Source organism: Orbilia oligospora, assembly GCF_000225545.1.
Source record: "Orbilia oligospora ATCC 24927 unplaced genomic scaffold scaffold00215, whole genome shotgun sequence".
NCBI classification, from domain to species: Eukaryota; Fungi; Ascomycota; class Orbiliomycetes; order Orbiliales; family Orbiliaceae; genus Orbilia; species Orbilia oligospora.
In genome coordinates, this window is record NW_011645772.1 from 410308 (window position 1) to 436520 (window position 26213).

Here is a 26213-nt window from a genome sequence, read left to right on the forward strand (position 1 = left end):
CGAAAGCGAAGACTCACCAGATCACGTTACTTGGCGCGACTCCACCACCAAAAGCCTAAGAAAATACTAAAAATGGAAGATCAAGTTCATGTTCCAGTTTCATTTGGGAACCCGCATTTTAGCTAAAATCTCTATAGAAATTTTTCTAGAAATTTTTGTAATTATTGCTCTCTGAAGCTGCGCTGCACGGCCCGAATGTGGCTTGCAGGGACGTCGGCGGGGCTCAAAACCCCCAACGTCATGACGTACGCAAGTGCAACCCGCCAAAACCAACATCCCGACGATACACAGGGCTTAGTTTTCTATTTCCTCGATATAAGAACGACTGTATTCTTCCCCAGGCTCGAAATATCATCACTTTCGATTTCTACCCTGTCATTTCCAGGTTGCCAGCCTTTTTCGATACATCCCCATCACGAGGTCGCTAGTTCTCCTCTACTACAGCTTCAGGGAGCTTTGCCGAGGCCAGCATCCCACTTTCAAGCATCCCGGCTTCACCAGCCCCGGTCGATCCACCACCACCGCACCGCTTTTGAATTTCCAATAGCATCAGCCACCAGCGCTATACTATCCTTTAGAATCTTGGGCTTGGAGAAAGGAGAATAGCCATGGATGACTTCTCACCTTCGTCTTGGAGGAATGTCGAGGCTACTAGCAGTTCCCAGCCGCCCTACGACCCGGAACCGCAAGTCGGCCCTAATGCCGACAAGCTCGATACAGCAGGTGTTCGCCTTGGAAGGTTGGAGTGCACGGTCACAGATCCCCAGAAGGAGAACGATGGTACTAAAGATGCATATACGTCCTACTTGGTGACGACAAATGTACGCCACTCTTGCTTCGCTGCTGCTAAACATATATATACTCCCTGTTAGAATAGGTACTAATAACTCATCGCGATTGGTAGACCGACTTTCCCACCTTCCAGAAAGGACATGTTGGAGTGCGCCGGCGATTCACAGACTTTGTATTCTTGTACAAGTCGCTTAATCAAGAACATGCGAACTGTGCTGTTCCGCCGCTGCCCGATAAGCAGCGAATGGGTATGTCGCATCCTCTGGATCCAGACTATCTAGACCATCAAGTTCATATTAACGATCTATAGAGTATGTCCGAGGTGACCGCTTTGGCTACGACTTCACCAACCGCCGTGCCGCTTCTCTCAGCCGTTTCCTGAAACGCTTAACCCTCCATCCTGTACTTCGAAAAACTCCCCTCCTAACAGTATTTCTCGAATCACCCGATTGGAATGCACACATGCGCAATCGGTCATCCCGTCTTTCCAATGCCTCGGATAATGGAGTATTCGACGGTCTCACAGATACATTCCTGAACGCATTTTCCAAAGTCCACAAGCCTGACAGAAGATTCATCGAAGTCCGTGAGCGCTCCGACAAACTCACCGAAGACCTTACTCATGTCTCTGGAGTTTTTGCGAGAGTTGTAAGACGAGAGGGTGATCTTGAGTTAGACTATGCGGATTTGGCGACACAGTTTCACAAAATCGAGGATTTGGAGCCCAATCTAAGGGCATACATCAGAATATTTGCTACCGCGGTGGAGGAAACTGCCGGTGGTGTGAGAGATCTGAAGGAACATTCCGAGCAACATTATTTAACGTCACTGAAGGATATGGATGCATACATCGCCGCATTAAAGTCGTTACTAAAGCTTAGAGAACAAAAACAGCTAGACTACGAAGCATTGACAGAGTACCTCGCCAAAGCGGCTTATGATCGCGATCAACTAGCTTCCCAACCAGCGAACTCCACAGGGATGGGAGCTTCTGGCTTCTTTAGGAGTAAAGTGGAGGATATGAGAGGAGTTGACCACGAACAATCAAGACGGGAAAGGATTAGAAAACTTGAACTGCGGATTGACGAGCTGACAAGGGAGGCTGAGGACGCAAGAAAGCAGACCGAGGCTTTTGATGAAAGTGTAGTCAGGGAGATTGACGACTTCGAGAGAATCAAAGCGATTGAGTTCAGGGATACGCTGGGGGATTTGGCGACGGCGAATATTGAATTTTACAGAGGGCAGGTAGCTGTTTGGGAGAAGATGTTGAAGGATTCAGAGGGTTGATGGTATATATTAAACACCTGCGGCCGGAGTGGTGGAGTAATGGAAGGCAACTGCTTCGGGGGCTTCTAATATCAGTCTTTAATTGATACTTGAGTTCGTCACCGACGGGATGGAGAGGAAGGGCTCTTCTCATATTAATGTTAACTTGACCCAACCTTTTGCATAAGCTTTGCATCGGGGCTATTTATTGATGATGGAGTGTACGATTTAGACCGACTTAATCAAATGGGCTTGTAATGACACGAGAATATGCATGTCTATGCATCGATGCGCATCCTTCGGTGCATGCTAGACAGGTATAATAGGTTTAATAGTATACATGATGCGGCCCGGCGCTTGCTGAGGTCGCACAATTATGCAGAGAACCGAGCTGCCCAACCTCGACCTTTAATTCGAGGCTCTGAACCAGCATAAATATGTATCTGCAAATTGTTAGTACATGAATTATAAGACATTCGCTTAGTATCTGCATATCATCTAGGAAATTTTCAAACTTCAAAGCTTGCAAAGATGTATCCATTTTTTCGATGACCCTTTCGAATTCGTGAAGATATAGGAGGAAGCAAAGCCCTGAAGCTGGTGGTGTGTGAATGGTGGCAGCGACAACACATATTTTACCACACTCGGCCAGCTGGCTCTGCAGGGACAGTCTTACAACCACCAAGCCGAGATCTCATCCTGCTTCGAACATTCTTGCATCAACCATTCTCATCTCCACTTTTTTTTTTCTCTACTCACCTTCACAAGCAACTTATCATTGACTTTATCGTCATCGTCAAGCTTCTTATGCTGGAAGCTTTCCATTCTCTTTATCTTCTTGCCCCACCTTAGCCTTCGACCTTCTAATTCAAGCTAGCAGCTAGGTAGGTAGCTATAGCTAGCTGTAGCTGACAAGCTTCAAAAAAAAAAGCAGCAGCAACAGCAGCAACAATGGCTTCTACCACCATCTCATACCCCATCGATAAGTACTCTTTCTGCGAGGTTCCTATGTCACATCCCGATGCCAAACCTCATTGGAATCATCACTTGGCTCGGGATCATATCCACCTCGTCCTCCAACATGAAGGACCCCTCGAACAGCCTTCTGATCCTAAGTTTTCATACATGACGAAGCTTATATTGAAGGTTATCTGGAGAGCTGAGACTTTGGTATGCACATCCCCTTCTCCCTTTCTTTAATTTCTGGATAGGTTCGATAGCTAATTAGGTCGAATAACAGGAATCAATTAACATATCCGATGTTCTCAACCAAAAAAGCGGTTATGTTGACTTTGCGAATATGGTGTGCATGATTCGATCTCCATCTATGGCACTGAAGTTCGTCAATTTAAGAAGTCATACTGTATGTTCCTACCCTATTGAGCTTATCAGGTTACATTAGACGCTAAAGCGATAATATAGCTACGTCGGCTGCAGGTCCGATTCTGCAAGCAGGAGGACTACCAAGCTGTCATCTCGAGTTTAGAGCGCATCGGATGCCCTGTCCAGCACCATAATACAGATAATGGACAGGCATCCCAGCAGCAGAAAGGCTTGAGATCTCAATATGAACGACCTGATACCGCTACCTCCATGTTGAGTGTTGGAAATCAAGTCCAATATTCGGGACCTGATACAATGATGTCCCGAATTAATAATACGAGCCCTGTCGAGCATCGAACGCCACTGTTCCCTCAAGGAACTGGACTAGGAGCTGTAGCTCCTCAACCTCATAGACAGTACATGGGAGTCCAGCAGTCAATCACAGAATCCCCCCATCAACCAGGATTCCTCCCTGCTCAACCGACCCGCCAACTGATTCCTCGACACCAAGATCCAATGAGATTTTCTGTTCAACCGGGCATCGGTTCTAGTCCTCCACCTCGTCCCGTGAAACTAGCATCATCTCATTTGCACCAATCAACTATTGATATCTCAACTCCATTTCAACCCCAACGTCGACTTAGCTTTGCGGCACAAGCTGAACCATATGTTAGCCCTACGACTTCTCATCATTTCAACCCTCACTTATCTGCCCAGAGCCCAGGCAACGCCTTTGATACAGCCTATCACAATCATTTGCGACGAGGGAGTGATGGAAATGGTTCATTTCCTTCTCACGCACAAGCCGATACATCGGTTCCTGTTTCTAGAGGTACACTTACCTCCGGTGGTACCCTCTTTGGGCAAAGCAGTAGCCAAGCACCAGAACCATTCCCACAGGAAGTACGTCTACAAGCTTCCCAAGCTTCACAAGCTTTCGACCTATCACCTCTCAGAGCCTCATTCGAAGACGAAAGCCTCCCTCCACGCCGTTCCCTCCCAGACTTTGAAAAAATCAACAAAGTCCACGGCGACAAACTACTGCCAAGCTCTTCAGGGAAGGTATCTGGCATGTTTAAAGCTTCCAAGGGTAATGGAAGTAACACACCTTCTTTGAAACGAAAAGAACCATGTGAGGATGAAGACATCGAAAATACCGGAACTGGAAATGCGAGGAAAGCTGGTCCTGCTAAACGAACCAAGCTAAATCCTGTCGCTCCTGCGGTAACTGTTACCCCAGCGAAAAAGAAGCCCGCTGCACGAAAAGCTACTACGAAGCCCAAAGGTTCGCAAAAACCAGCTGCTTCACAAAAGAATGTCGCTGCCACGAAGCCGAGGAAGCCTGCAGCAAAACCCAAGAACCCCACTCTCACACCTGTAGTTTCAGCAAAACCACAGCCAAATACATCTACCCAGCTTCCCTTATCGGCACCCGTCCCGTCCCCTCCACGGGCTAGCGCTCTACAAGAAACACCCCCTTCAAAGCTCAACTTGAATCCTCAACCATCACCAGTAGCTCCCGCTCCCGCTGCTATTCCAAAAGCTAAACCACAAACAAAAACCCAGGCTAAACGACAGCCAAAGACTCAGGCCAAACAAACTAAAGCAAGGCCAGTTAGTCGTGGGAAAGCTGCTATGATTAAGGAGCTCGACGGTGATACTGACGAGAGGATGCTCTCCCAGATGCTAAATAGTGAAACGCATCTGGTCATGCTAGAGAAGCTTGAAGGCGTGTGGGCTAGAGCTGGTTTCAGGGCAAGAATTCAGGCAAGCGTCGTATTAGGAGATGGTACTAATAAACCTAGTGGTAAGACAGGCGAGGCTGTTGTTGGTGTTATCGGCTGAGGAGGAAAGGTAAGGATCACCTTTTTCCTGATAACATTTTTTTGATTTTTTTTGAGGCGTCGATATGGTGTTAGCTTAGATGGGCATTTTCGGGAGGTGTTTTTCTCTCTCTCTCTTTTAGATGGTTGATTGGTTGATTGCCATGATGGAACTTTCACTGCTGCATATTTGATGGCGAAATGGCGTTTTGATGGTGCTTTCTTTTTTTTTAATTGTCATCCTCATTGAACGATGATGCACTATGGCGGTCATGCTGGAACTTGACACTCCTTTCTATGTTGCATAGCCGGCCTTGAGGATTTTTTTGGTATTCGATCACTAGCTTGAGATGTGAATATCCCATCTCTAACCTTGATAGCTAGCCATACATATGATCCTAGCAGTGATATGGAAATTAACTACTCTGCTGAATAAAAAATACCATCAATGGAATCGGTTCTATCCTTCAATTATAAAGCTAAAACCTCAATTGATCAAATGTAGTATAACAAAATGCATACGATAAAATCTTAAGATCGATAGATATAAAAAAAAAGAATAAGAAAACTCCAAAGGACCCAATGAATGGGGGATATCATAAAACACCCTTCGCTCTGCCAATATAATATACGGTATACCCAAAAAGAATATTTTTTTTTTCAGAAAAAATGAAAAATGCCCCAAAAAGTTTCAAATGCCGATATCACAAGTCGCTTGCTCTTTTTGTTTCTTTGTTACTCACTCTTGTGGATCACCGCATCAGCGGAGGTCTATACTCCTTATTCCTCATGATCCTCGTTACCAACCATTCTACAGATTCTCTAACGCCAGTTCTAGAGACCCGTACGCATTAGCATCGCCCTGCTTATAGATATCCTAGTGAATATCAATAATAATAATAAGAGGAACTACTCACCCTGTCAAAGCACTAATCGGCAAAACTCTACTATCCCTAGCACTCAACCTCTCCGCAATCTTATTAAACACCTCTTTAATCTCCTCAACCTCCAAACTCTCCTCCCTATCCTGTTTATTCGCCAGCATCAATATCGGAATCCCCTCTGTATCTTCTGCATTTGTCACAATTTCCAGTACATCTCTACACTCTTCTATTCTGGCTTTATCTGTCGAATCAACCACGAAGACTATTGCGTGAGAGGAAGTGTAGTATTGTGTCCATAGGTTTCGGAGGGATTCTTGACCGCCGATGTCCCAGAGTTTTAGGTAGATGGGCGGATGAGGGTGAGGGAGGGGGATTGTGGACATATTTTGGCCGACGGTGGGGGGTTGGGCGCCTTGTTTTGGAGAAGGGGCGCCGGGGAGGTAGATTGATTTTATCTTTTCGAGGAGGGTCTAGAACATCACTCTTTACATTAGAGAGGGAGGAAATATATATATATGAACGTGGGGTTTGGGGGAAGTACCGTTTTGCCGGCATTGTCGAGACCGAGGAGGCTGATTTGATATCGGTGGGTATTAGCTATTTTGACTTTCCTATGGGAACCTTCAACTTTCGCGACGCGGGATCCTTACAGTATCGAGTACTCTGTGAATATGAACAATTAGTATATTGGATAATGGATAATAGATAATGGGATGCTGGATCAGGTTACTTCACATACCTTCCTTCGTCGTGGCATAGTAGTACAACCCCTTGAATAGGTGATACATCTTATCCCGTTAAGCCAGCTAGCTAAGCTGAGAAGGATCTATAAAACCTCGAATTCCAGCGCCCATCTGGGGGGAAACGGACACCCGAGGCTTCTTCCTCCTCTCCTTCCTTCCTTCCACTTGCTCGCTACCTTCTTTCAAACAGCCGATACGGACGGGAATATCGAATATGTCGACGGTGTCCTTTCTGGATAAAATAACGGTCGGATGTGGCTCGTGGTTGGGTTTGGGATTAGTTTGGTAGTTGGTTGGTTGGTTAGTTCGATGAGGAAGGGAAGGGAACAGCTAAGCTGGTTGCAAATGCAAACCTGCGACAGGTAAAGTTGGGCGGCGCCGTTCTGGGCTGGGCTGGGCTGGGTTGCTGCAGACGGGCCGGGTATATAAAGACCCCACGCTGGCAACTTTCCATTCGTATTCCCTTCGACCTTCCCTCTCGACATCATCAATCAAGATCAAGGAATCCTCAGTCAATTGATAATAATTAAAATTAAAACCTATATCCTTCTACCAAATACTCCTCTAAAAGAAAAATAAACCAATCGCAATGGGTGTCACCAAAGAAATTACCCGTCCAGGTCCTGCCGGCGCTCAAGTCCCCGCCAAAGGCGACACAATCGTCATCCACTACCACGGCACTCTCTCAGACGGCACCAAATTCGATTCCTCAGTCGAACGAGGAACTCCATTCGAAACCCCAATCGGTGTCGGCCGAGTCATCAAGGGTTGGGACGAAGGTATCTTGGGCAGCAAGGAAAGCGGTATCGCCCCAATGAGGGTCGGAGAGAAGGCAAAGTTGACGATTACCCACGATTTTGCCTACGGAGAGAGGGGGTTCCCACCAGTTATTCCACCAAAGGCGACTTTGATCTTCGAGGTTGAGTTGATTGGAATTAAGGGCAAGCAGGAGCTTTAAATAACTATCATCCTTCACTGGTTTGGGGGAGGTTTGGACGGGTTCCATGGATTGCGGGGTTGGATTGGATTTCTTTTACTGTACTTTAATTTACTACTCTTCTTCTTCTTAGAAGGGTGAAAGGTGGATATCGGATCTTAAGCCTTCACATGGGGTTTCTTTTATTTTATTTAACTAGTAGTCACTTATGTACATACTAGCTACTGTGAAGGAAGGAAGGATGGTGTTAATCTCGAAGCGCAAGTTTCGAATTGAAACCACTCTAGGTTTTCGTGTATTATAGGACTATCGCGAAATCGATCCAGATTCTCTCTATAACAAGAAGAAGAAGAAGAAGAAGAAGAAGAAGAAGAAGAAGAAAAAGAAGAAACGAACTAAAAATATATACAGTAGAAGCCAGAGATCTTGAAAGGAAGAGAAAAGAAATACCAACTTTTATCCCTCAAATAAATCCAATTAATTCTCCACTACTCCACTAGGAGCTCGTTGCAAAACCTTCGTAAGCTCCTCGATCTGTTTGATCACGCTCGCCTTGCAGGTACCGCCAGTAGATGACCTCAATTCCACACTCCTCTCAAAATCAAACACCTCCAAAACATCTTCTCCGAACCTCTCGTCGATGCTTTGAAGAACTTCTAAACCAAGCTGATCAATACCGCTTAGTTTCCGCTTCTCAGCCTCTCGAACACAGGCACCGCTGATGTGGTGTGTTTCTCTGAATGGGACGCCCTTTCGGACGAGGTAGTCTGCCAAGTCGGTAGCAAGCATGTCCATTGTGAGGGCGGCCTTCATCTTCTCTGGGTAGATGGTCAAGGTTGCTACTACTCCTGTTGCGATTTGCAGGGAGTTCTGGACGGTGGTGACGCAATCGAATAGTGGTTCTTTGTCTTCTTGCAGGTCTTTGTTGTAGCTGCTTGGGAGACCTTTGACGGTGTATAGGAAGCCGGCCATCTAAGATTTTTTTTTTTTTTAAGTCAGTATGGAATCTTGATGATACTATGGATTAGGAATATAAAAGTACCTGGCCGAATACTCGCCCACTCTTTCCCCTCAACAACTCCAAGCTGTCGCTGTTCTTCTTCTGTGGCATCAAACTGCTACCGGTGCTGTATGCATCTGCCAAAGTGACGAATCCAAACTCTGCAGTGGAATAAATGATCAAATCCTCGCTCCACCTGGACACATGATTCATCATCAAGGTTGACCATTGTAGTGTCTCAACGACGAAGTCTCTGTCTGCGACTCCGATCAAGCTGTTCTGGATACATCCATCGAACCCAAGCTCCTTTGCCAAAAACTCCCGGTCGAGATTGAATGGGTTCCCGGCGAGAGCACCACATCCCAGAGGCGACTTGTTCACTCGCTTCTTCAACTCCCTTAGTCGCTCAAGATCCGATAGGAACATGAATGCGTGTGACATAAGCCAATGGCTCCATCTAATCGGTTGTGCACGTTGAACGTGGGTATATCCCGGTAACAGGGCATCAATCTGCTCTTCAGCCCTCTCTACCGTCGCTCTCAAGAATTCAATCAAGTACCCTTCAATCTCCTCCAACTCATCTCGCAGCCACAGTCTCATATCTGTAGCCACTTGATCATTCCTTGACCTTCCAGTATGTAATTTACCGGCGATATGAGTACCAATGATCTCACCCAATCGTCTTTCATTAGCGGTATGGATGTCTTCGTCAATTTCAGGGTGGATAACGAAAGTGTTCGAAGCCCACTCTTCTCGGACCTTTTCAAGACCCGAGATTATGGTGTCACGTTCTTCTGTGGTGAGAATTCCTGCTTTGCAGGTGGCTCTGGCGTATGCTTGGGAGCCTCGGATATCTTGGGCATACATCCGTTTGTCGTAAGAGAGGGACTCATTGTACATTTGCATGAGGGGGTCGGTTTTGCCGGTGAAACGGCCGCCCCATAGTTTGAGCTTTGAAGGTGGGGCTGTCATCTTGTCTTGTCTTCTTGGTTCTTATTTATTCTTGTTTTGCGGTACTATGGGGAGGAGATAAAGTTAGGACACTCTGTAGAGACCTGAATGTGTACAGATAGATGTATAGCGAGATAACACACTACGGTGCTCAATGGAGGGATGATGCATTACCTGATATTGATACCAATGCCGAATGAGGGGAATGGTATATTCTATCCCAGGGATGTTGAATTTGAATGATGATGTAAGAATAAGTAAGTAGAGTAGGTAAGAAGAAAAGAAAAGAGGAAGGAAATAATATAATATGGGGGAGGGTGACTCTGTACGGGCCGAAAATTTGCAAACTAATGCAGGTTGGATGAATGGTTGAGAAGGGATGTCTTCGAGTCGAGTCAATTGAGTGGGTGTCTCCAGCTCTCGGGAACAGCGATCCGTTATCGGCCCCGGAGCACGGAGAATATTCCCGGGTAGTGGTTTTGGTGTTATCATGAGTCCCCGGAGTATCCCCGGAAAGCTCTATCCAATATCAGAGCTAGCTCCACCATAGCAACCGCAACTGCACCGCACTACAGCTTTCTCTCGACGTCTTCTAGTCCTTAGAAACATCATCACCATCACGATTCCCTCACCAGTCATTATGATAACCAGATAGCCGTTCACCTTTCTCCACCAATTGCATCTTCAGCCTCCATCCTTACCCCGACAACATGTCCTCTCGCGACCCCACAAAACTCTCACCGAACCCCCCCTACAAGCTCTCCACCACAGGCAGTTCTGCAGCCGGTCACCGCTCCTCCGCCAACCCCACAACCCCTCAATCCCGTTTTTCAGCTTCCAGTTTCTCCTCTCCAGGCGGCAGCTCTCTCCATCAAGTCGACGAACCTCTAATCTTCGAACTCGGTACCCGGTTTTTCCGCGCAGGGTTTAGTAATGAATCTGCTCCACGGTGTAAAATCGGCATCACGCCCGAAATGTACGGAAGGGTCGGGTTAAAGGGTCGTGGTGGAACTCGAATGAATAGACGTACTGGGGAGGCTGCTGGACCTAGGATACGGAATACGGGGAGTGAAGAGTGGGAGCTTTGGACGACTGATTTGAGGCTTAAGGACCTAGGTGTCGTTGAGGATTTGATGGAGAGGGTATTACGTGAGGCTTATAATAAGTATGCCCCCTCTTTTCTCTTTTCTCTTTTCTTTTCTTTTTCCTTCTACATCTACTTTTGCTGTTATGGAGTTGATACTAATGGATGGAGTGGAATGTGTGTGGTACTGCAGACATCTACTAATTGAATCGAAATCTAAACGCCTTATAATAATCCTACCCCCCATATTCCCAATCGCCATTCAAAACACCCTCTCGCACCTCCTATTTCTTCACTTCCAACCACCAGCGATAACATATCTGTCATCTCCCGTCCTCAGCTGTCTCGCCGCGGGCCTGCGATCAGCGTTAGTCGTCGACGTCGGTTGGCAAGAAACTACAATAACCCCGGTTTATGAGCTTAGGCCTTTAACATCCTTTATCAAATTCTCCAGCCGGGGGTCTAAGAGCCTAGTTGAAGTATTTGGACAGTTGTTATGGAATACTATAAAGCCCGAGGGTGACGAAGAGAGCTGGTGGAGGATATTTAATTGGGCTGAGGTTGAGGATTTAATGTCAAGGTTTGGATGGTGTAAGGATACGAGTGATGCGAGGGAGGATGCTAGGCAGCGTGCGAGAGCTGCATTTGGGCTACCGGTCGGTGCTGATGAGAGGGAAGAAGAGGAACATAAGGGAGAAGAAGAAGAAGAGGAGGAGGAGGAGGAAGGAAAAGATGGAGAAGGCGACCTGGGAGCAGAGAAGATTAAAAAGAAGATTAAAAAGAAGATTTCACCGGCGGATATCAGGGCCCAGAAACGAAGGGAAACGATATATGACGCTAAAGTTGACGTCGAGTTTAAAACTCCGTTATTAGGGGAACGAACCACAAAGATGAAGTTACCATTCGAAGCCTTGAGTGTGGCGGCGGAATATGCATTCTTCCTACCAAGCTGGACGAAAGTACAGAGTTTTGGGAGTAAAGAAGGAGAGGGCAGACAAAGTTATATACCTATCCCAAAAGTGGATGAATTAATGGAAGGGTGTCAAGGAAGAGCAGAGTACGAAGATGAGTCAGAGTATACACTGCCATACCTTGTGTTTTTGGCATTATTGCATTGTCCAGTTGATGTTAGGGCGACCTGTATTCCACGGATTGTGATTACAGGAGGAGCTGCGGGTATGCCTGGATTGAAATCAAGGATTCTGGGAGATTTAAGAGAACTAGTGGAAGAAAGAGGAGGATGGGAGCTAGTCAAGACAAGGAATAAGAAGGGCGATGAACGACGAAAGGAGCTTACTGAGAGGAGAGAAAAGGGAGAGGAACAGAAGGAGAAGGAGAGGAGGGAAAGGGAAATGCTACAAAGTGAGAGGGATAGTTTAAGGATCAAGTATGCGAAATTTGGAGGGGTGGCACCGGGGACGATTAGAGGGGTGGAGACGATGGGGGCTTGGATTGGAGGCAGTATACTCAGCGGGGCGAGGATTAAGGGAACCGTGGAGGTGGAGAGGGAGAAGTTTATGAGTACGCATCGGGCGTAGAGCGTCGCGAGGGTGTAGTTTCTTTTATACTTCCATCGCATTTGGGCATATCTTATATACCTATCTCCGAGCATTTTAGCGGGCTTATATTTCTTACAATTGAACATTTTATGACATTTCATTTCATTGGTATCATATCATGGGATTTATTTGGGGCTGTTAGGCCATGCATGTGGGACCAGGAGTTTGAAGCCGAATATGTGTTGGCTGTGTCATATATTTCTCCATACAAATCCAATATCACCAAGTTCACTAACTTTCTCCTCCACACCCATCGATCCACCACCCACCGCACATTTAAAATGTCGTACAAGCCAAACAAACGCTCGCGCGCAACCTTCGAAAACGAAGATACATCACCCTACCTAGTCTACGGCACTCCGTTTCCAAAACCCGATCCGAAATCTAAAGATGAAGATGCAAATCTCCCCGTGTGGAAACAAGAGGTTGTCGACGAACGCGGTCGGAAAAGGTTACACGGCGCGTTCATGGGTGGATTCAATGCTGGGTATTTCAATACCGTTGGGTCGAAAGAAGGTGTCTGTCCCCTCGCTCCGTCCAGTCCTATCTGTCTTACTTTCCCTTTCCTTTACCAATTTATTATTTATCATGGGCATGAATTGACTGACACTTTCTCTGTTTGACGTAATATAGGATGGGCGCCGTCGACATTCACTTCGTCCCGTACGAACCGTGCGAAGATTACAGCGTTAAAACCCGAAGATTTCATGGACGATGAAGATCGTGTTGAAGCCGAAGCCGAAGAGGAGAGACGGGTACAACGTGAAGCTGAAATTGCAGCTGCAGCTGGTGAAGGGACGGGATCTACAGCTGAGGAGCTAGCTGCCCGAGGGCTCGATAATACTGCGAAATTATTCGAAATGCTAGGACCAACCACAAGGACTGTTGATGAATATCCGGTCGGAAAGAAGTTAATGCAAAAACTCGGGTGGAGGGAGGGGACGGGGATTGGACCTAAAGTTAGGAGGAAAATTAGGGATCAGGAAGGTGGTGATGAGGATTTCAAGACGTATTGGTTCTTGCCGGAGGAGGTCAAGGTGATAGAGTATCCTGTTAAAACGGACGTGAAGGGGGTAGGGTATACTGGGGAATTGAAAACCGAGGGTGTTGATGAAGAGGACAAGGCGGTACAAAAGACCAAGGCGGTTGTTAGGAAGCCGAATGCACGGTTAGGAATGGGAGTGGGGGTTTTTAATGATGACGGCGAGGACGATGAGGATATTTACGAAATCAAGCCAAAGTCAGCCTACAACAAGGTGCTTGGGGGAGATAAGAAGAAGAAGAAGGCTGCCGCAACAACTGGGACAGTTGCCACCGCCGCGGGTGGAGCTGCGGCCAAACCAGCACTTAAAGTACCCGGACGACATGTGTTTGTTTCAAAAAAGAATAGCTCGAAGATACGAAGGTGTCGAGATGGGACACTGCCTTTGCCTGGGTTTATTCTTCACGATGAACCGTACTTGGATCGGACGGCAAAGGATTTCCCACTACCTGAGGTCCCTGAAGGGTGGATACCTAAGCGATTGCTAGCAGATCCTGCGAAATATGCTGCTGCTGCTGCTGCGCGAGCGGAAGCTAGCAGTGTACCATTGGATAGCAAGGCGAGAGGCATACTTCTTGGTGAAGAGCAGAAGCCTGGGAAGTCCGTATTCGACTTTTTGACACCCGCAGCGCGAGAACGGATTGCGTCAGCTTCTGGGAAGAATAATCTTCCAAAAGCGAAAGGTGAACAAGTGGATACGGGTAAAGACTCGGTGCAAAAGGCGAAGGATGCGATACCATACTTGGAGAAAGAAGTGGCGGAGAATGCGCTGAAGGGCTTCTTACCATATGCGGATGCACCTGAGAAGAAAGTGAGGTATCGGAATTTCTTGGAGATCAAGGCTGGGATACGATGTGGCATGCCAGTGAGGGTATTATTTTTCATCCATCCTTGAACAGATTACCGAGGTTGAAAGGTTATTGGAAGGAAAATACTAATATTTGCATATCGGGATCATATAGGATAAAGGCGTATCACTCGAAGACTGGGGTCGAGAATTACATGAGTTTGCACATGCGGCGAGGATATTCAAGCCAGTTACAGGGTTAATGGCGAATAGATTTACATCATCAAGTTCTATGGCTTCGCAATTACCGACAAATACGGGAACAGATGAAGAAGAATTGCTGATCACCAGACCTGCGGCAAAAGTCGAAGATCCAGCGCTTATGGCGGCAAAGATGGGGATGTATGGTACTATGACAAGAAGTATAGTGCAGTTTTACCCGACGAGGCTACTCTGTAAGAGGTTTAATGTTCCTCCGCCGGTGCATGTGGATCCCTCTGTCGGGGATGAAGGGGTTGGAGGGGGAGGGAGAGGTGTGGAGCTGGTGGGGAAGAGGGAAATGGATCGGTTGATGATCGAGGCGAATACCAATCCCGATTGGAGGGGTATGAGGAGCGTGGGGTTTGAAAGTGCGGGGAGGGAAGGTAGTGATAGTGCAGGGAATCTATATGCATATGGTAATAATGGTGATAGAGGTGGGGATAGAATGGAAGTTGATGAGCGGGTGGATGAGGAAGAAGTTGATGCGAATCACAACCCAGCGCTGGAAATACCGAGGGCGGGAGATGAGGTGTTCAAAGCGATATTTGGAGACGACTCGGAAGATGAGGACTAGCGCTTCGACGTCGATGAATACTTACGTCGTACATTCTATGCAGCCACGAAGATATCCCGGAAGGACTATATTATGGTTTTCTCGATGCAAATGAAAAATGTTGCTAGGGTCGGGTCTGGCAGCCTAAACAGACTAGTCTCGTCCGTCATCATCATCATCGCCATCAGGGACTAGCGTTTACATTTGTCTTGAACTCAAACATTCACATGACTTAAAAAAAAAAAAAAAAAAAAAGGAATGCTAACCGTCGACAAATAACCAGTGAAGAAGTGTCTACACGAATAAATTCTTGCATTCTATGGATCGTGATATCGCAGTGATACTCTACAACGGACCCCGGCTGAGACTGTGAGAATGAAAGTGAAAGTGACGATGCAATGAGAATTTGACATATATTACATACAGATTATGTATATTCGGCGACCCCACGCTTAGCCTGCGGGAATTTTCGAAGACTCTGGAAGGCTGTAAGTTGACTAGTGGCTGCACGTTTTAAGCCATGGATCTGGATGCAAGGTTCTTTGCAGTGCAGCCGTGCAGCATGCTAGCAGCTGTGCCTGTGTGTGCATGGATCTGACAGACTGGGAACATGTCCAGATGCTACCTGGCAGCTGTTTTTTGGCCGGTCTTCGGAGGAACCCTCGACGACTCATCCTTTTTTTTGGAGTTGGCCTTCAAACAACTGCAACTTAACTGCGCTACTTTTTTTTTTTCGTCCCATCAGAGCACCCGCATTTGCATTTGCATTCGATCAATCAATCGAGCACCCGAATTTGCCGCCGTCACCGAAAGTTAGTTGGAAGTTAGCTGGAAGCTACGTATCGTTTCCGAAGAGTCAATCCTTCACTGCGATTTGGAATCCAATTGTCTGCGAGGTGAGTGGATATACCCCGTAACGACACCATATCCTTATCCATACCCATACCTGTACCCATACCGTCCCCATTTTCATATCCACCACATGCACATGCACACACACATCCATATCTAGATAATCATGTCGTACTGACTATTCCATTCCGATGTTCATGTGTATCTAGCCAGAGCCAGCGGACGAGCGAGCGCCATTTAATTTATCCGTCTCCTGAAGCTAGACAAGACGGGAAAAGACAAGCAAGCACGAAGACAAAAAGATATACACTTATATACTTATATTTATATATCTCGAGCCTGCCCGTTGTCTGCCACCCTTCCACCCGGTCCGACTCGATTTATGTCTCAATCACAGTTCTTGTTCCTGTGCTTCGACTATTAAACAAGCAAGTTGGTCTCAACCGCACTTGTTCTCGCTCACCACTCGAATCCCAAGATCCGCCGCCACCACACATGGAAAGCAGTCCAAAAGACTACCATTCGCTACTTCCCTTCTCAAGCTCTATCCCCCACTATAGCCTCGTCGCGGACGTTTCCCTTCCTCTAGACATCATCCAATATAAAGGACATCCCTTTTGGCCGAGATAACACTCCATGCCGTTGCCTCGTTCTCACTCACCCCAAAGGCACACCACCCCGCAATCTTTCATCTATATATAGAGACCCTCCCATCTCTTCTATACCGACGACGTTAAGGCGTTGCACATCCCGGATCACATTTTCTCCAGGTTTTTTTTTTTTCCTTCCTCGAGACGATCTACCTTTTTCAGCTCTAGACGAAATTGCGCCATCGATATCTCTTACGTAATTACAACTCTTCCAATACAATGTCTCCCTCGTCGCCAATCAACGGCTTCACCAACGGTATGCAGCACTCGCCGCCAAATTCTGTCAATGGAGACCACATGTACAATTCTGTGGAATTCTTACGTAGTAATCAAGCCCCCGCGGGATGGATTATTCAGAAATTCGGCGGTACGAGCGTCGGCAAGTTCCCAGAGAAGATTGCTGAGGAAATCGTCAAGGTCTATGTGGCCCAGAACAAAGTTGCCATTGTGTGTTCTGCCAGAAGTACAGACACAAAAGCGGAAGGAACTACAAATCGGTGAGTTCACATTCGCTTTTACGCTTTGTTTTTACCCCAGATTCCGGCCCCTTCTTCACTTTTGTCATTAGGTAAAGATTATGTGGTTTTGCTAATTTGGTTGCTTGTCATCTGACAGACTTCTAAATGCTGCGGCCCAGGCCATGGTTGCTGACTCAACTACATATCTCGACGTCGTTGACCAAATCCGGGAAGACCATGTCCGCGAAGCAAAGAAGCTTATTAAGAATCCAGACCTGGCCGATGAGCTTTGTGGCCATATTGAAGCCGAGTGTGGCAAGCTTGCCAGCTTTCTTGGTGCAGCTCAGATTATTAATGAGATTTCTCCAAAGTCCAAGGATATTATCATTGGTGCTGGCGAGAAGCTCAGCTGCAGGTTGATGGCCACCTTGCTCAAGGATAGAGGGGTTGATGCGGAGTATGTCAACTTGGAAAACATCCTTCCGTCCGGTTACCAAATGAAGGGGGGTCTCTGCCAAAGCTTCTATGATGATTTGGCACATCGCCTCGGAGAAAGACTCCTTCTTTGTGGAGATAGAGTTCCTGTCATTACCGGCTTTTTCGGCTACGTCCCTGGTAGTCTCCTGGACGTTATTGGTCGTGGATACACAGACCTCTGTGCCGCCCTCGTTGCTGTCGGGATTGATGCCGATGAGCTTCAAGTCTGGAAAGAAGTTGATGGTATCTTTACTGCTGACCCAAGAAAAGTCCCCTCCGCTAAGCTGCTCCCTACCATCACACCTGAAGAAGCTGCAGAACTCACATACTATGGCTCCGAAGTCATCCACCCGTACACCATGGAGCAAGTCATCCGTGCACGTATTCCCATTCGTATCAAGAATGTCGAAAACCCTACCGGCCCTGGCACCGTTATCTTCCCGGATACCATGTCCACCAAGGGCCTAGATACTCCTCCCCATCCACCCAAACTCTTCCGCTCAGAATCTGCCCGCAACTTCCTCCAACTCCGCCCTCGCCGCCCTACTGCCGTTACAATCAAGAACAAGATTGTTGTTCTCAACATCCACTCGAATCGTAAATCCCTTTCTCATGGTTTCTTCGCCAACATTTTCTCAACGCTCGACAAGTACCAACTTGTTGTCGATCTTATCTCTACTTCTGAGGTACACGTCTCCATGGCTCTACATGCTGAGGTTCGTGAGGAGTCTATGCGCGATGCCATTGATGACCTGAGAAAGTACGGGACAGTCGATGTGATCCGTAACATGACCATCTTGAGTTTGGTCGGAAAACACATGAGGAATATGGTTGGTGTTGCTGGCAGAATGTTTACTACCCTCGCGGCTAGCGATGTAAACATTGAGATGATTAGCCAAGGTGCTAGCGAGATCAATATTTCATGTGTTATTGATGAGAAGGATGCGACAAAGGCATTGCGGGTAATCCATGATAAGGTGTTGTTTGAGAATTAGAACAGTTTTATCACTGCACTCTCGCATTAGAGGCACCGATATTGATAAGATGGGCATATGATTTCGTTTCTTCTGTGTTTTATCTACTCTTTTCCTTTTTTGTCTTTTCTTTTCTGTTCTTTTCTTTTCTAGACAATTGTTTGATGGTTCTTCAACGGAAAGGGGCATTATTCAACGCTGGCGCAGGTCGATGACTTAGACTGATTTAAAACAGCACACATCTGATCGCGAGCAAATGATAGCGACTAGATGTCGAACAAGCGTCGAAAGGCATCTCGTTTATTCTTCTTGGATTTCTTTTCTTCTTCTTTTTTTTCTTATCATTGTTATGGGATTCCCTTTGTAGATACACTATTTCTTTCTCCTTCTTATTCTTCATCGATAGCTAAGGTAGCTAGGCCTATAGGTTGGACCACCGTGAATTCAACTTCATGGGCATATTTTCGAATGCCTCTCTTACAAATTTAAATGTCTTTCCCCTTTGAATCGATCCCGTGCTTGGTTGATACATAGATAAATTGAATACCTGTGATATAAAGGGCTGATATGATTGGTAGGATTCTTATTTTCTTCAGCTCCTGCAAACGTTCGAGCGACTTGCATATTGAGGCGTTCGTAACGTTCATTTTTCCCTGCATAGTGCACGCCCTTTTTTGTTCTATCACAACGGAATGTGTCGAATATCAGGCAGCCTCGTTGAGATTGTGATAGAATAGAGGGGCATTCCAGCCGTCTAGATAGGCGACGTAAAAAAAGAGGAGATTGGAATTTCGAGGCTTTGAAAGTTTGATGATTATATTTCGCAGAGCCTCCGGCTGAAGGTTATTTATATAAGTGAAAAGATGGAGTACCCCACAGATGGATTATTTCTCTTTCTCTCTCTCTCTTTCCTCCCCTACGTCTTTCTGTGGTCTTGAGGTTGAAGGTTCACGACGTTTGACCAACTCCTAGTCAAGCACGTCCAAAAAGGGAAATCCAACAGTTACAACATGATCCGCCTCCTCCACCCTGCGTTGTTCACTCCCTCCTTCACGTTATTCCTTCTCGCAGGGATATTGACCAGTACAACTTCGGTATTCTCACAACCGACTGGGAATGAATTTATATTCCCACCAGCGTATGACCCGACCAACGATTTTTATGAAGATAACCCGGTATACACCGCCGGAGAGCGGATTACTATAAAATGGAGGACAAACTACGATGCTTTCAAGTTGTTCTCCATGCAAGGAAGTGAAGTTGTCAGTTATAGCGAGGATTTAAAACTTGGTTCGTATCTTATCTTGTCGTGTTTTATTATTATTAAGTCTTCTAGTCTTTCCTTTTCTTCATTTTAAGGATTAAGGTTGATCTGACATACTAATATATATACAAGAAAGCAACGCCACCTCCTCACCCCACGCAACTTCCTACTCCTGGGAAGTATGGACCAACATCGAAGATCCGCCGTATTTACCTTTATACCTAGTGATTTATAACTCAGAGGATGAATCGCAGAGTTTTAGGAGTAGAAGTTTTAATATTACGAATGGGAAGGCGCCGGATGGGATTGCATATACAGCTACGGAAAGAGATCCTAGCGTTAGGACTTTTAGTATTAGTACCACAACTGTCCCTCCCACGAGAAGTACCGGAACTATAATAAAGGAAAATACGGATGCCCCTACTACGACTCCTACTTTGGCTTCTGAGGTAGAGGGAGGAAGTGGTAATAATAATAACGAAGAAGGAAACGGGGGTGATGATGGTGATCATGCGTTGAAGTTGGGGTTGGGGATTGGATTGGGGATCGGACTTGGGATTCCGTTTTTGGCGGTGGTGGTGCTTTTTTCGTGTGGGGTTATGATTTGTAGAGCTGTGGCGTTGGATTATAATCCTAGGACTGAGGGGGAGGAGGGGGAGGAAGGTGTATCGGTGGTTGAAGAGGGGAGGCGGAGTAGGGGTAGTACTGCGGGTTCGAATATTATTGGGGGGAACCAGGATATGGAGAAGGTGTGATGGGGACTGGTATAGTGACCATTTACTAAAGGGAATGGGATAGCTATTGGGGGTATGTTCTCAATTTGTAGGTTTCTAGCTAGTCTTTGATCTACTGAAGTAATGTATAGTCAGAGTTCCTGAGGTTGCTTTTGTATTTTTACCCAATTCTCGTATATATAGCTTTCCCATATGAATATACAGGAAGATAAAGAGGTACAACCTTACGCCGCCGCAACTTCAGCGCCCCATCTCCCAACCTCCTCCATCCTCCCCTGCGCATCTTCTACCAGATCCTCCCTCTTCAATAATCTCCCAATACACTTCCAAGGATCTCTACTTCCACCCCACCTCAAAACCTCCTGCTTATACCTCTCCCCGGCATCTCTAGAAACCGGATCTTTCACAAACACCTCCTTCCAAACCTTATCCGCAATAGCTTTATCCAACATGTAACTATAATACAACCCACCGTATCCAAACAAATGCGTAAAATATCCCTGCCAACTACCACCTTCCTCCCCTCCCCTATGAGGGAATAATCCATAAGATCTATCTAGATTTCGATATATTTGCGTACTATCAAAAGATTTCTCGAGGGCTTGAGGGGAATGTAACTCTTGATCTAGTAATGCGAGAAGCACCTGTTGGTATGTTTCGCTGTTTTCCATGAGTTTTCCGATTTTAACTCTCTTCTGTAGAAGTTCCTGCGGAAGCGGGGCGTCGGTTCTGTAATGCCTTGCGAAAAGGGAAAGGACTTCTGGTGATCGAGCGAAATGTTCCATTAATATACTCGGGAACTCTGCGAAGTCGGTAGGACACCTGGTACCAGCCACCTCGTGAAATCTTGTCCGTCCCACGATTGAATGGATAGCATGACCCATTTCATGAAACAACGTAGTAACTTCATTGAACCCCAACAGGGGGGTCGAACTACCCGCTGGGGTACTAAAATCGCATATCAAAGCAATAGTGGGTAGTTGATATAACACTCCATCTTTGTTTCTAGCGGTAGCCATTCCATCGCCTTCACCTTCCTCTAATCTTTCCTCTATGATTTCTTCTTCTTCTATTGCGCGAGAACAGCGGACTGTGAAGTGTGCTGGGTTTGGGTTTTTACCTTCCCGTTGGAAGAGGTCGCAGTAGACTACTGCGATGTGACCTTCTGTGTCGGAGATCACGTCTAGTCTTCTTACGTCATCGTTCCAGATTTCTCCAGGGGCGGTTTCACGGGGGACGAGACGGATACCGTAGAGACGGGTGAAGAGACGGGAGAGGCCTTGCATTACCGTTCCGAGGGAGAAGTAGGCTGATATATCTGGATCTCCTAGAACATTTTTTTGTTGCTCAATTACTTGGTGGAGATAGTAATCCTTTTCGAAGGCGTAGACGGTTGGGTTTGTCAGATTGTGGAGTTTAGCCTTTTGGTTGGTTATGGCCGACACTTCTTTATCTGCTAGCGGACGGGTATGGGAGAGCATGGAGTGGAGGAAGGTGGTGACTGCTTCTGGTGAACGGGCCATTTTGTCGGCGAGGGTGACGGCGGAATGGGATTCTCGACCGACTAGACGGGCTAGTTCTGCTCGTTTTTTGAGGAGGTTCTCAAGTAATGTTATTTGCTCTTTCGGGGCCGTTTGCTGTTCTTTCCAGATCTTGTAGCGGACTTCCTCGTCTTTAACGGTTTGTAGGGCATGATGAGCGACGGGACCTCGAACGGGGAGGTATACGATTCCTGAATTTGTGATCCTGGAAAGACTGTTTATCGTCCAAGGTTGCATTCCGTTCAATTTATCCCTGGTAAACGTAATGTACGGATTCGCCGTTGAAGCAGCATTGACGAAATCCCGTCCCAATCTAGAAATATCATTCGACAACGAAACAAATCTTCTCTTCGAATTATCTGGTAAATTTATACCTGATTTTTCAAAGTCAGCTAGTAACGTTCTCCCCACGGATCTCGAGACTTCATCCCAATGCTCTACTACCACAGGGTTGAACATGGCGGCTTTTAGTGAGGTATAAAGATCTGTTGTTGTATTTAGAATATTCATGTATTCATAAACACTCTGAAAGGCCTTATCTGCCGCTGAGACGAAATTGGGGTCCGGGTGGGTATTCCGGATGAAATCCGAGAGGTCCAAAACCCGACATAATAGATCGCTGAGACGGTCGAGATCCTTGATTATACGAACGTGGTCTTCTTGGGACGAAGCGCGGGAGACACGGTCTACCACCCTTCTCGCCTTCTTAAGACATGAGTTTGCAAAAACGATGAATCCCTTTGGGGTAGTCAGGAAACGGTTTTGGAATAATCCAGTACGAGGCTTTGGAGTTCTAGAAGAGAAGGATTTGTAGGCGTCTGGACTGTCGAAGATGGAACGGAGGAGGGCGTCATCGTGTTGTTCTGTGGAAGTAAAGTTTACGGCTGGCGGGATTGCAGTGGGAGGGATTCGAGAGTCTATGGATGGAGTTGATGTGACGCCTTGGTGAAGATGTCGAGCTCCGATGCGGCGGGATTTGCGAAGACAGTCATTGCAGATGTAGTTTTGGCTTGTAGCGGATCGGGTGACTAGTGATGGTATTAAGGACTTTTGACGCCAAAGACTTCGTGAAGTCATTCGACGGGCAAGTGAAGGCTGCATCCTTTTTACACTTATATCAGATCATGCCCCCCCAAATGTGGCGATAGTGGCGGGGTGAAGCGATAACGAAATTTAATTGAGGGTGGGGGGTGGTGTCGGATGCAATGCAATGCGGCAGGTAAATTTGAATTTCGAGAAAAAAGAAGTCGGGTTGGCTGAGGTTGCACAAAAAGACAACCGGATTGAGCCGAGACGATCGGCAACACAAAAGATCCACGAGACTGTGTGGTATTTTGACATCGATGATGCATGATGTTCAATCCAATTGCTTGAACAACGTCAGAGTTTGATATAATGTCCGTACTACTTTTCTCTCTCTTGTTTTTGCTCTTTCTCCGACTAGAAGTATTTTAATTAATGTGGGTCTAACTTTGGTTGTTCTTTTTATTATTACTTAGTATTTTTATGTTTCAAGAAGGGGCAAAAAGAAATTATACTTTTTCCTTGTATTCCATGACGAGCGTCAAGTCTTTTAATGATTTCCTCGTCTGTTACACTGTTTATCTTTCATGTTTGTGGCGAGATGCATATGCACCTATGACGCCTCAAAACAAAGGGAGCTCGGCGTATTGATGTTAATTTACGAGATAACTTACGTAGTGTAAATATCGAAGATTTATTTCTCAGTTAATTCTGTAATATAAAACCCTCTCCGTATTTACCTATTCTGAATCAATATACCTACTTATGTATATAAGTATTTCAGCTTCGGCCTCTATTTTATATATTCCGGCTAACTAGAAATCCCGAATCTACGCAGGGTTTATTCTAATCAAATTATATATATAGACGCTGATATAAAACATTATTCTTATCCTATATCCAACCGCTTCTTGTCAACCATGAAAACCACCGCCGGCTTCGATCTAGTCCCCAAACTCTCATGCACCTCCCCAGAAGACCAAAAATCCTGGAACACCTTCATTTCCCAAATCCGCACTCAATATCCATCGAACCCAAATGTACAATTCAAAGAAAACTACATCCTTTTCAAACATTTTGAAGCGGAAGAACATCATCCTATGCTCCCTTACATAGGTCATAAGTTCTTACGGTTTAGTTCGAGTATAAACCCAAACCCGGGGGACAATAGTATTCTTAATAGTGATTTCCTATCCGTGCTACATACGGTTTGTGGAATTGCAAAGAATATATTTGGGAAGAAATTTAGATGGTGGCGTGACGATTTGAAGGAAGATGGAGAAGGTTTTTATGGATGGCAGGAGGTTTGGGAGAGTTGGGCATCTTATGATATGGTAATATAATATAATACCGGGCCTCTTCCTTCATTGACTCCCATAGAAATTCGAAAGCTAGCTGATCAGCTGACCCCGAGATATATATATAAAACAGCCAAACGATCCAACCCCCTCACCGCCCCCCAACATCAACCCCCTTGCAAGTCCGCTCTTCAAAGTCCAAACCATCCCATCCAAAGGCCGCGGTCTCATAGCCACAGTAAACATCCCAACAGGCACCCGAATCCTCACAGAAAGCCCTCTATTCACCATCCCCAGCCCTCCAATCCCATCCCTCGAAACCTCGATCTCCAAAACCCTCAAACCCCTTTCGAAAGAAAAACAATCCGCCTACCATTCCCTCCATAACAACTACCAGTCACCATCTTCAACTTCAAAAATTAAAACACCACCCCTCTCAGGAATCTTCAAAACTAACGCTATACCATGCGGTTACAACTCCAGTATCGCGGGTATATACCTCACCATCTGTCTAATCAACCACAGTTGTATCCCCAACACCTACCACAACTGGAACGAAAACCTCGAACAAGAAACAATACATGCGATCCGCCCCATCAACGCCGGTGAGGAAATCACAATCTCATATATCTCGGAGAGTATGAGTAACCCGCGTCGGAAAAGATTACAAGAATGCTTCGGTTTTGATTGTCAATGTCAACTATGTACTTCTGATCCAAAACAACTGGAGTCGAACGATGAAAGACGACAGAGGATTTTGGAACTAAATGAATCTATTATGTCTAATGTTACCGCTAGCTATAGTACCACTACTATTGACTCAACCCCAATCGACTGTTTGAAGGATTGTAGGAGGTTGATAGGGTTGCTTGGACAAGAATATGATGGGTCTGCTGTTAATTTCGAAGGAGGGGCTTATTACGATGCATTTAGGGTTTGTATAAGACAGGGGGATCAGGCTAGAGCTAAGGTCATGGTTGGAAGGGCGTATGAGATGAGGGTTTTGTGTGAAGGTGAGGATAGTGAGTCGTCAAGGGATTTGAAGAGACTTGTAATGAATCCGACGGTTCATAAGATGTATGGGTTATCAATGAAGTGGAGGAGTGAAGTGGAGGATGTGCCGGAGGGGTTGGAGGGTGAAGAGTTTGAGAAGTGGTTATGGAGGGAGGGTTGAGAAGTTCATTGTAGTACGTACTGCTATAGTGGTTTGATACCTAGGTATATACCGTATACCTACTAGTATTTAGCTCTGTATCAATGAAAATATTCATGCTGAAACTTTTAGTAATTATAAGGACCTTTGGTCGAAACTTTGTAGATGAGACATATATATCTACTTGATGATTTTACCAAACGCGAGTCAATCGCATGAACTATCATATCATATCGATTAAACGAATAAACGAATCTGAAGACTTCGATTTCTATGTTAGTAGTATCACACCAGACCAATTATCCAAAGTAAAGGATCTCGGTCACTTCAGAACGCTATTAATATTGACATCAAAAAAAACTTTCATTAGTTAGCACCGCGGGCCCGCTCCACAGCGCGCTACCAGCATGCTATGACATTATATAAATTATGAAAAACCCAAGAAACCAGAACCCAATTGAAAAAGAAAATTTCGGGTATCAAACATGAAAGAAAGAAAAAATAAAGAGAAGGGGGGAAATATACAAAAATCCGTATCCAAAATAGACATTATAGACGCCAAAGAAAAAAAAATAAACGAAAAGAGTTGAATCATAAAAGGTTAAAGAGGAAAAAAGGTAAATGAGGGAATCGAATCGAAGATGAAGAAAAGGTCATGATCTCAGATGCTTCGCCCAAGAAGATAAATCGCACCGGCGCACCAAATACGCTCCAGTTGCATAAAAAAAAGACAAAGCAGACAATGTAGGAAACTCATCGATGCATCCCTTGCCTTTCAAAAAAA

The 26213-nt window shown here is 45.8% G+C and overlaps 11 protein-coding genes across 11 annotated transcripts; 8 read left to right on the forward strand and 3 right to left on the reverse strand.

Annotated features, from left to right (window-relative positions):
• Positions 1-608: 608 nt before the first annotated feature.
• Positions 609-2079, forward strand: AOL_s00215g115 (uncharacterized protein; the record flags this gene model as incomplete). The annotated part of the gene is made up of 3 exons (XM_011129317.1): positions 609-821; positions 905-1040; positions 1103-2079. 3 exons carry the CDS (start codon positions 609-611, stop codon positions 2077-2079), a joined length of 1326 nt encoding a protein of 441 aa, XP_011127619.1.
• Positions 2080-3009: 930 nt separating this feature from the next.
• AOL_s00215g116 (uncharacterized protein) lies at positions 3010-5226 on the forward strand (the record flags this gene model as incomplete). Its single annotated transcript, XM_011129318.1, has 3 exons — positions 3010-3228; positions 3299-3421; positions 3481-5226. The coding sequence occupies 3 exons, from the start codon at positions 3010-3012 to the stop codon at positions 5224-5226; spliced, it is 2088 nt and encodes a 695-aa protein (XP_011127620.1).
• Positions 5227-5956: 730 nt separating this feature from the next.
• AOL_s00215g117 (uncharacterized protein) lies at positions 5957-6876 on the reverse strand (the record flags this gene model as incomplete). The annotated part of the gene is made up of 5 exons (XM_011129319.1): positions 5957-6038; positions 6122-6558; positions 6630-6660; positions 6739-6751; positions 6828-6876. The coding sequence occupies 5 exons, from the start codon at positions 6874-6876 to the stop codon at positions 5957-5959; spliced, it is 612 nt and encodes a 203-aa protein (XP_011127621.1).
• Positions 6877-7420: 544 nt separating this feature from the next.
• Positions 7421-7789, forward strand: AOL_s00215g118 (uncharacterized protein; the record flags this gene model as incomplete). Its single annotated transcript, XM_011129320.1, has 1 exon — positions 7421-7789. The coding sequence occupies one exon, from the start codon at positions 7421-7423 to the stop codon at positions 7787-7789; it is 369 nt and encodes a 122-aa protein (XP_011127622.1).
• A 456-nt stretch (positions 7790-8245) lies between these two features.
• AOL_s00215g119 (uncharacterized protein) lies at positions 8246-9740 on the reverse strand (the record flags this gene model as incomplete). Its single annotated transcript, XM_011129321.1, has 2 exons — positions 8246-8740; positions 8811-9740. 2 exons carry the CDS (start codon positions 9738-9740, stop codon positions 8246-8248), a joined length of 1425 nt encoding a protein of 474 aa, XP_011127623.1.
• Positions 9741-10429: 689 nt separating this feature from the next.
• Positions 10430-12341, forward strand: AOL_s00215g120 (uncharacterized protein; the record flags this gene model as incomplete). Its single annotated transcript, XM_011129322.1, has 2 exons — positions 10430-10884; positions 10997-12341. 2 exons carry the CDS (start codon positions 10430-10432, stop codon positions 12339-12341), a joined length of 1800 nt encoding a protein of 599 aa, XP_011127624.1.
• A 302-nt stretch (positions 12342-12643) lies between these two features.
• On the forward strand, positions 12644-15026 carry AOL_s00215g121 (uncharacterized protein; the record flags this gene model as incomplete). The annotated part of the gene is made up of 3 exons (XM_011129323.1): positions 12644-12878; positions 12996-14275; positions 14367-15026. The coding sequence occupies 3 exons, from the start codon at positions 12644-12646 to the stop codon at positions 15024-15026; spliced, it is 2175 nt and encodes a 724-aa protein (XP_011127625.1).
• Positions 15027-16726: 1700 nt separating this feature from the next.
• On the forward strand, positions 16727-18437 carry AOL_s00215g122 (uncharacterized protein; the record flags this gene model as incomplete). Its single annotated transcript, XM_011129324.1, has 2 exons — positions 16727-17004; positions 17123-18437. The coding sequence occupies 2 exons, from the start codon at positions 16727-16729 to the stop codon at positions 18435-18437; spliced, it is 1593 nt and encodes a 530-aa protein (XP_011127626.1).
• Positions 18438-19426: 989 nt separating this feature from the next.
• Positions 19427-20435, forward strand: AOL_s00215g123 (uncharacterized protein; the record flags this gene model as incomplete). The annotated part of the gene is made up of 2 exons (XM_011129325.1): positions 19427-19706; positions 19813-20435. The coding sequence occupies 2 exons, from the start codon at positions 19427-19429 to the stop codon at positions 20433-20435; spliced, it is 903 nt and encodes a 300-aa protein (XP_011127627.1).
• A 203-nt stretch (positions 20436-20638) lies between these two features.
• AOL_s00215g124 (uncharacterized protein) lies at positions 20639-23056 on the reverse strand (the record flags this gene model as incomplete). Its single annotated transcript, XM_011129326.1, has 1 exon — positions 20639-23056. The coding sequence occupies one exon, from the start codon at positions 23054-23056 to the stop codon at positions 20639-20641; it is 2418 nt and encodes an 805-aa protein (XP_011127628.1).
• Positions 23057-23898: 842 nt separating this feature from the next.
• AOL_s00215g125 (uncharacterized protein) lies at positions 23899-25450 on the forward strand (the record flags this gene model as incomplete). Its single annotated transcript, XM_011129327.1, has 2 exons — positions 23899-24312; positions 24410-25450. The coding sequence occupies 2 exons, from the start codon at positions 23899-23901 to the stop codon at positions 25448-25450; spliced, it is 1455 nt and encodes a 484-aa protein (XP_011127629.1).
• Positions 25451-26213: the final 763 nt, after the last annotated feature.